This window comes from Borostomias antarcticus, assembly GCF_949987555.1.
Source record: "Borostomias antarcticus genome assembly, chromosome: 18".
In the NCBI taxonomy this organism is placed as follows: domain Eukaryota; kingdom Metazoa; phylum Chordata; class Actinopteri; order Stomiiformes; family Stomiidae; genus Borostomias; species Borostomias antarcticus.
The window spans coordinates 4,837,757-4,847,177 of NC_140251.1; the positions used below are offsets into that span (position 1 = coordinate 4,837,757).

The following is a 9,421-nucleotide window of genomic DNA, read 5'->3' on the forward strand; positions in this document are numbered from 1 at the left end:
TTTGGAGTGCTTACAGGGTTGGCTATATTATGATTGAGGATGATCATCCATCTCTCTTAGTGTTATCCTTTGTTCTTTCCCATGGGACTTGACTTCAACCATGTTCCCTGTCCATATTTATTTGTCATTTCATGCTATGATATACAGTGACTGATCCCATCTCTTTCCCTTAGGACTGGCATTTATTAAGCACACATCCATTCACTTTGACTTTCCTCCGACTGAAATGCTTTGTAGCTTCAACCCTCCAACAGCTCTGCCTCTCCACCAAAGTTACTGAAGTACTTTCTCAGCATCTGTGGTATTTATATCTCAACAGTCCGCCCCCTCCCAGCTGTTTTCTGATAGGTCTGGCTGATATACTCCACATCTGTCTTCTGACTACATGCCAGAGGAAAGGTTATGGTAGAGATGCTAGAAGGCGGGGGGGGCTAGGGAGGCTGGAGGGGGCCGGGGGGAGGGCAGGAGGGAGGCTGGAGAAGGCCGGGGGGGTGCAGGGTGTGTGGGGATCTTTTGAAGCTTTTGCCGAGCTGTGCTGAAAAGAAAAGCAGGAGAGCGTTAAGAATACCTACCCAGAAGCCTTTGCAGTGCAATATGTTGTACATCCTGTCTCCTACGGGAGTGTGTAGTGTAGAACTCAGGGCCTTGAGAACTGGAGCATAATAATATGTTTTTGTCCGACAGAGTCAGGGGTCTTCTTCTTCTGGGTTTGAGTCCCTGTACTTCCCCCGATTCCTCCCACTTGAACATGGACAGCTGGAGGCAATTTGTCTCCACAAGACAGGTTGATTAAATCAATCTCAGAAATGAGTTTACACACGCACACTCTCTCTCTCACACACACACACACACAGTCACGCACACTTATATACATGTACACATGTTCTGCTGGAGCGCAGAGAGTGGTAGACTGAAGCTAAATGGACAACCAGCCCACCATTGAACAGTCTTCCCTGTATGGGTGGAGGGATAATGAATCAGAAAATCCTGATGGGAAAATGGACTGCTGCAGTATCCATTCAAACTCAAATCAAAGGAACCAGAGCAGCTAATCTATTTGGTATGGTGTTTTTACCTCTGTGTGGCTTGTGGTTTGTTGCCTCTAAAATGTCCTGAAAGCCGAGCCACCCACCCTGAGTGCTGATACTCTGTGGTCTGGGAGACTCCTACACCTCTCTGTGTTCCAGCCCCAACATCAGAGGGCCTTTCTGTTAGTGTTTCAATGGGGACTTCCACCTCGCAGTAGTAAACCCACTTCTGATCCACACAGGAACAATAACACATGTGTAGCCCATATATCACAACATGCAAATCGGTCCCCTAAACTGTATTTTTTGGTTTGACTCTTCAATTGCAGGGTCAAGTACAGGGTAATTTATTGGCCAGGTCAAGCATGACCATTTAGCCCTGTATTCGCTCTGTACATTACTATAGCTGTAGTTACACATGTTGTAGTCAGGCTGTGTTTACTTTACAAAAGCATATTTAAGATCTTAAATGGATTTCTGTCTGGCAATTAAATGCTTTAACACATTGGAGTGAACATGAGTGGGAATTTGGACCATGCCAGCCTTTACTTTGGCTGGGGAGTCTGTAGCAAATGTGTTTTCTTATGTCCGTTAAGGGACGAGAGAGGCCCTCTAAGGGACAATAGGATTATCTCAGAGGCAGTTTGATTTATTTATCAATTTAATTCCTCCTAGGAGAGGTGCTACATTGTTCCCATTGAAATTCTCATGCATGGAGCATCACTCATCTAACCTTGACACTGGAAAAACAGATCAGTGTGGTAGTGCTACGGGCTAGCACAGCCCAGAGCAGAGCTACAACCCAGCTCAGAGTGTGGAGAAAGCACTACAAATACACAGACAATGGACGAGTGTCTGTTTGAATGCCCAAGCCCCCAGGACTACATCGATGACTAAACCATCACCAAGTGAATTTCACTCTCACAGAGGCATGACAAGTATGTAAGGTCAAACTGCTACCTCCGGACCTCTAGTCCTAGAGGCCCAGGGGTTGAGAGACACAAAGATCATTAGCTGTGCTCGCTCTCAGCTTGACAACATGGCCGAACGATGTGCAGTTGGATTTCTGTTTGTTTCACACAGTTCATTCATAGACAATTTTTCCCCCTGGCATACAGATAATGGAGGCCACACCGTTATTCCTGGAAATTAAGGCTTTTAGTGACTTCTGGTACTTTTGTGAAACGTCAACCCATAATGACAAACACATGGCATTTTTAATGAGGCTAAAACTTCTGGGCGATAATGAGTTAGAAGTCACAAATACAGTCCCTTACATTCTACTGAGAGGGATTCCATTTTAAATTCAGGAACACAATGAAACAAACAACTTTTAACAACAAAGTGGCCTGTTTTCGTACTAGTAAGTGACCCAAATAATATTATATATAGGACCAGTTCAGTAGCTTTGACAGAGGGGAATATCTTTTCCATATTCAGGGTTCAAATGGAGATCAGATGTGGACACTCCCTTAGTCTCTCTTTTGACTCCCTGGGTTTGTTTTGGTTGTGCTGTGAACACTCTGGTGCTCATGTCCTGGTGACTCACCCCTTGGACTGGGGCTCGGTTTACCTCATGCCCACCAACAGGAACATGCATTCATCTGTGTGTCCCACTTCAAAGCGTGGCTCTGACATGAGTTGCTCCAAACAGGACGCCAGGACAAACAGACGAGCCCTGAAAGCCAACCCCATGGGACTGCCCTCAGACAAGGAGGTCCGGGATGCCCCCGACCAAATCACAAGTCACGCCAGAGTTGTAAAGCATCAGATATTAAAGGATGTTCTGGCTTATCACCATGGTGACAGTTAAATTTAAATGTCAGAAAATCACTGCTTAATTCGATTGGCTGACTTTTTAATGTCTGGATTGGATTAACCCATGGTGACATTTTGTCCTTAGATTTGTGATGTGATCACAAAACATTATTGAATTAAGCAATAAACCACTCGAGGCCGTGTGTTATAGTGATTTTATAACAGCTTAGCAACTCCGCTTCGCGTCGTGCCTAACAACGCCCCCTAGCTGTTATAAAATCACTATAACACACGACCTCGAGTGGTTTATTGCTTTTATACAAAATAAACACACAGCAATGTAAAATATTAACATTTATTCAAGACGAAGCATCATTCCCTCAATTCCGCCGAGCAAAATAGTTCCCCTAACAAAAGGGTTGCCAAGCAACAACAACAACTACAATGCATTGGATCAAATGGGAGGCGCATTAAAGGACAATGCTCGTTTTTGACAACCTGGACCTTATTTACGACATATTATAAGACGTTTGACTCACCGAGATCACTTTGGTGTAGTTCGGAGGCATGTAGAAGAAATTTAAAATCCAGCGCGAGCCAGTATATCCATGTAATGGCAGTGGTCGGGGCACTTGCACTTGCAGTTTCTAAAAATCTATTTTCTGCCGCGAAACGGTTGTTATAAGACGGATATTATAAGACGTTTGACTCACCGAGATCACTTTGGTGTAGTTCGGAGGCATGTAGAAGAAATTTAAAATCCAGCGCAAGCCAGTATATCCATGTAATGGCGGTGGTCGGGGCACTTGCACTTGCAGTTTCTAAAAATCTATTTTCTGCCGCGAAACGGTTGTTTTCATCAATCTGTCTTGATGAATCGCTAGTTGTGCTTACATAGAGCATAGGCCTGTTGTGGTTTTCACATGCCATGATCTTTCGAAACGTCTTTCGAAACGAAATACAGTAGCTTCCTCACTTGCTCCAGCACGCATTCGCACAGCGCGCAATCGTTGCTCCAGCACGCTGTGCGCATGCGTGCTGGAGCAAGTGAGGAAGCTATTTCGTGTCTAAAGACGTTTCTAAAGATCATATTACAGAGGCATGTGAAATACCAAAACAGGCCTATGCTCTATGTAAGCACAACTAGCGATTCATCAAGACAGATTGATGAAAACAACCGTTTCGCGGCAGAAAATAGATTTTTAGAAACTGCATTCTAAGTGCCCCGACCACCGCCATTACATGGATATACTGGCTCGCGCTGGATTTTAAATTTCTTCTACATGCCTCCGAACTACACCAAAGTGATCTCGGTGAGTCAAACGTCTTATAATATGTCGTAAATAAGGTCCAGGTTGTCAAAAACGAGCATTGTCCTTTAATACTGAAAATGGAATGATATGCGGTCCCAGGTGTGTGTTACAAAGTATTTTAACACGGCTTCCAGCCAATCAGAATCAAGAACCAGAACTAACCGTTGTATAAAGCAGAACATTAACTGGAAGCATGTTGTAAATGTGATACAGGGAACTGAGTTTGTTCTGGTGCTCTGTAAGGGCATATCTAAAGGTGTATTTTACACTATGAGAAATCTCGTTCTCTTCAGAAATACCCTGGGATTAAACTTCTTGATTACTTGAGTGTGTCTTTGAAATGTCTATGAAGAAGCTCCCCCTCTCCGTCACTGGAATTATTTATCTCCAAACTTCCACCCATAGCTTTCAGCCTCCGAATGTGCGATGTCTCAATGTTCTGTGCAATGAATTCCTTTTTAACAGAATCCGTTAGTGGCAACTTAGTAATGCATATTTCTATGGTATGAGCTCAGCGCTGGGATCAGACTGTTGTGGAGCAGAGAACTTCTAACCCCTGGCACTGCTGCCTCTTTAATGTTTCTGCCTCTCTAAACCAAACTGGCATTTCCATACCTAGGCATTCAGGCTAAGACTTTATTAATATCCTCTTATTAAGCATTAGTTAATAGGTAATAAGGTCATCATAAGATGCTTATTAACATTAATATAAGTTAATTAGACATGTATAAGTGTTAATAATAATGTTATGAATATGGTTATTGTTAGCTTATAAGACACTTATATGCAACTTGTTAACAATAAACTGCTTAACGTTAATACAAGCTTTATTAGTTTACCTATTAGCTGTTAATCATGCACTAATTGATATGTATAACTTGTTGAAAGTTAATAAACTGCTTAAGAATGTTAATAAAAAAGGCATATTAGTTACATACTTATTAGCTGTTAATTATGCACTTACAATATTATGCATGTTACTATGCATTTTGGAGCCACCGGATCTAAAGTGAGAACTGTGCCTTATTAAGGTTAATAAACCCTTTAATATGTCTCTGTGTTGTGTATTTTTATTGCACAGGGGTGGATTTGAACCCGGTTCTCCCACGGGAAAAACTTTGTTCTAGCCAGCTACACCACCAACAAGCTAGCTATTAGTGATGCAGCCAGACATAATTTATACTTGTGGAGTGAGTTTATACAATTCCACTGGGCGACACTCACCCCCATAAACTCACTCCATACACTATATACTATAGATAGCTTTTTAGTGGCGTAGTGAGGAAAACAATGTTTTCCCGTGGGAGACCCAGTTTCAAATCCGTTTACAGCAAAGGTTCAAGGAATTTATACATACATACATACATACATACATACATACATACATACATACATACAGCATGTGTAAAATATAGATTCTGTGTTGGCTGCAGTTATTGATTTTGATTTTAATTATTTCATTTATGACTTCTCTTGCTTTCTTTCAGTATCCTGCAGCCTTGATGAACCTGGGAGCCATCCTCCACCTCAACGGGAAACTGCAGGACGCAGAGGCCAACTACCTCCGAGCGCTGCACCTGAAGCCGGACGATACCATCACCCAGTCCAACCTGCGCAAGCTGTGGAACATCATGGAGAAACAGGGCCTGAGGACCATGGGGCCGTGAGGGGCCCTGAGCTCCCCAGCCAGCCCGCCATCTGTGCACCAAGCCTGGGGAAGGACAGGCCCACAAACCCCCTCTCTTCACTGAGGGGAAACGGAGGGAGGACATGAGGAGAGAGGGAGCCCACAGGTACAGGACTGTGCCCTGTTCCTCCCAGTCAGCACCTCTCCACAGGCCAGATGGGGCCCTGAAGGGCTGGTCCTTATGGAGGGTGCTACACTTGGATGACTTAAGAATTTCTTACATGATTTCATACAAATGTGTGCTCTCACAGGATCTGTGATTCTTTACAAGAGCACTTAACTTGAAGTGGGCCATAGGTACATACTTGAAATCAAGTGTTGAAGTCATTTTTTAATTAGCAATGTTGACGGTTAAAGGTCTTTTAGGGCGTAATTTGTCCAGGGGCAGTGCAAGATCAAAAGTGGAAGAGAAAATAATTACTGTACAGTGCAGAACGTGAAGAGTTCTCTGAATCAAGTGCAGTGGAGTAGGTATGGTTGTACTTCTATCATTTAATGAATTATTGGTCTGATGGAATTCGGTTCATTGGCTTCTGCGCACATAACTGGAAGTTATGGCAAATTATGGTCAAATCTCAGCATTTAACACATTTAGTGGTGATTTTGATTGGGCAATATCTCTGGAAGCAGAAGTTACCCTGGTGACACCATAGTTCTTATGTCAAACAGACCTAAAGTTCCATATCTGTAAATTAAATAGCAGACTAAGTAGAATATTGTTGAGAAGTGATGACTGATAAAAGGGAAAAGACTATATTTTGGATACATTTGCCCAAAAATCTGTTAGTTTTGGGTTAAAAGACCTATAAGCTCATCTGAAGGAAAGTTGTTTGTAGTTTTTTTTAATCCAGTAACGTTGGTGAAGAGGTGTTTATTTTATTTTTTTTGCTCTATTATGCCTTACTATTTGAAGGTGCAGAACTCTAAACAATTCTGTTTAAATGTAGCAGAGAACCAGAGAGAACGTTCCCTCAGCTCCACTGACTGAATGGTGAGATACTGCAGCTCCCTCCTCTGCTGGCCGGTCACGTGTCCTTGGGTATCTGCACTCAGAGGCCATAAGAAGTTATGAAAGGAAATGGCAAGTCACTTCCCCAGGTACTAACGTTTGCCTCCATCAGCTAAGAGGTTATTTAGGAGGTTCAGACAGGCTAGCGAGGGGAAGGCTGCCATTCTCTTCATGTTACCAGACTGATGATGGCCGATGTCTTAAAACATCATAAGAGAAGTCATGGGCCAGCTCTTGAGTTCTCTTAACCAAATAGCGATCTAACTGAAGCACTCCATTTATATCAATGCACAGCCATAGTATGTCTGAGGGAATCTTCACATGTAATAATTGTTGTTAATTTTGTTGTATTTGTTTGTATAAATGAATCCTAATATATACAGCAAGAAGTGACATACAGTTAACAGTATAACGGATAGGCTAAAGCTGTCAGACTTGCAAAGGAAGCTGGAAGTTTAAGTATTTACCCTTGGTCCCTCCCTCCTCTTGTCCTGCATTTCTATTCTGTACATATTCTGTGCTGTTCCCATCCTTTAGTCTGTTGTTTTCAGCATATTAAAACTGTTTATTTATAGAAACTTAATTCAGAAAATGTATTTTCATCAGACGTCCTCTAATGACATATTTTCTAGGCTGTGGTAAGGGTGGCCACGCTTACTTAACTTCACAACCCCAGTATGTACAGTATATCTGTAGTTTATTACATCTAAGTTATTTATTTGTTTATCTTGGCATATAAACCAGCTGGGACTGTGTTTCAGGTGATGAAGGATGTTAATTTGCTACTAGTCCATGACACTCCAACAACTCTACACATCATGCAGTATTCTACAGTGTAATCTGAACCACAATGTTTGATAAGATTTTGACAATAATAGCTTCCAAGAATTCTAACAAAAGGCCAAATGATATTTAGCAAGGACCATTTAAATAACATTATTTTTTATAAGGAATTATGGAATGATCCTTATACTGTACACTTCTAGGAGGTCATGTACAGTGCTTTGTGGAGCGATAGTTGCCATAGTTGCCACCTTGTTCTTTAATGAACATATTACATGTATTATCCCGCTCCATGGGTACGCACCTTTGTTTTTCACATCCATTTCTCTGTCTGTCGTCAGCAGACCACTGTAGTGCATCTATGTGAACCTGGAGCACTGGTGGTTTGTTATCAACCAAAATGGTTTCTTATCAGCCAACAACAGTTGTTGCAAATTGTTACAGACGGCCGTGATGTGTAAGATACTGAGAGGGTTGTGATGGTGTCAACATTGTACTTGGCTAAGATCAGGTGTTGAGTCTGAGATCACGTGTTGAATCTACGATCACGGGTTGAGTCTGAGATCAAGTGCTGAGTCTAAGATCACGTGTTGAGTCTAAGATCACGTGTTGAGTCTGATAAACACAGTTCATTTCTCTAAACACACTTCCACACCCACACACCTCCTGTCACAAGTTGTGTTCATTTCTCTTGTATATACAGTAAAGTGTTTATGAACAAATTAGCGTGTCTGAAATCAGAAATAAGTGTTTCATTCTGTGTCTCTGCTCAGGGATTTCAAAGCAGTGGGTTATTGCAGAATCTTGCTCAAAGAGCACTCAGAGAGTTTACTAAATTAAAGTTTTATTTTTTGAAAGTTGTTGTATTTGTATAAATTATCACGATTTGTAGACTTTCCTTTTTTGTAATGCAAAAAAGAAATGATGTGCCAGAATAGACTTTCCCAATGTTGCTTTTCCACAATAAAATGTCCTGCTTTCATCTCTGTGTCTGTGAGCATTCATCAGGCCATGTTTAGAAAGTCACGTTTATGTCAACCTTCTTAGTGTATTGCATTCCCATGTCTCTGATCTATGTAGTGATCCAAACAGTTCATGCTGATATTCGCCTCATATTCTTAGTGGATGCCAGACTTAATGGGGTGGGCTAGCATGCTGTGGAACAGGTTTTACAGGGCATTTAAAGTTCCCTTGCAAATTTGCTAAAATGTGTCATAAACTCAGCTCAAATAGATCTCCTCAACTTTCATCTTTGTACAACAAAAAGAGGGATGTAAATATTCCCATATGGAAGGGTAGCACGGTGTCCACATCTGGCCCCAGCGCTGAGGCCCTGCTGACGAGCAGAAGGCCCTGCCCTGAGCGTGGGGGAGTCGGGCCTCGTGATGTCTCTCACATGTGAAACAGCGAGGCCGGCTCCGTGCTCCTAACTCGCCTCGGTGCCCAGGGCTACTTATTGATTTGGAATATGCCAAGGCTGTCGGGATTGTCCGTTCCATTTTGGATCTAATTCCCAAAGCACAGGTGTGCCCCTCTTATCTTGATAAATAGTGTTCCAACCTGTCAGACAGAAGGGCTTGGAAGCACGCACCAAAACCAGTCTGCTTCTTCTCTTACCGTTCATTTGAACTGGCACCACTCCTCCATACTCCTTCAGAAGCTAACGATATGACATGGTTGATGTTGACATTATTCAACCAATGTTCAGACAGTCACAGTAAGGTACATGTTCCCATTCACAATGTGCTGACTCCAGTAAGAGTTGAATCTTGTTTGGTGCAAGGCCAACGGCAGCTAATGTCTTCTCCATTTGTTCCTCCCTTGACTCCGAATTACAGTAATT

The 9,421-nt window shown here is 42.3% G+C and overlaps 1 protein-coding gene across 1 annotated transcript in view; it reads left to right on the forward strand.

The window, feature by feature from the left end:
• tmtc2b (transmembrane O-mannosyltransferase targeting cadherins 2b) overlaps positions 1-8,533 on the forward strand; it is a 100,106-nt gene extending 91,573 nt beyond the window's left edge. The window contains exon 12 of the mRNA XM_084453090.1: positions 5,587-8,533. Within this exon, the coding sequence (XP_084309216.1) occupies positions 5,587-5,766 (180 nt within the window). The 3' untranslated portion in view covers positions 5,767-8,533. The remainder of the gene's footprint in view (positions 1-5,586) is intronic.
• Positions 8,534-9,421: the final 888 nt, after the last annotated feature.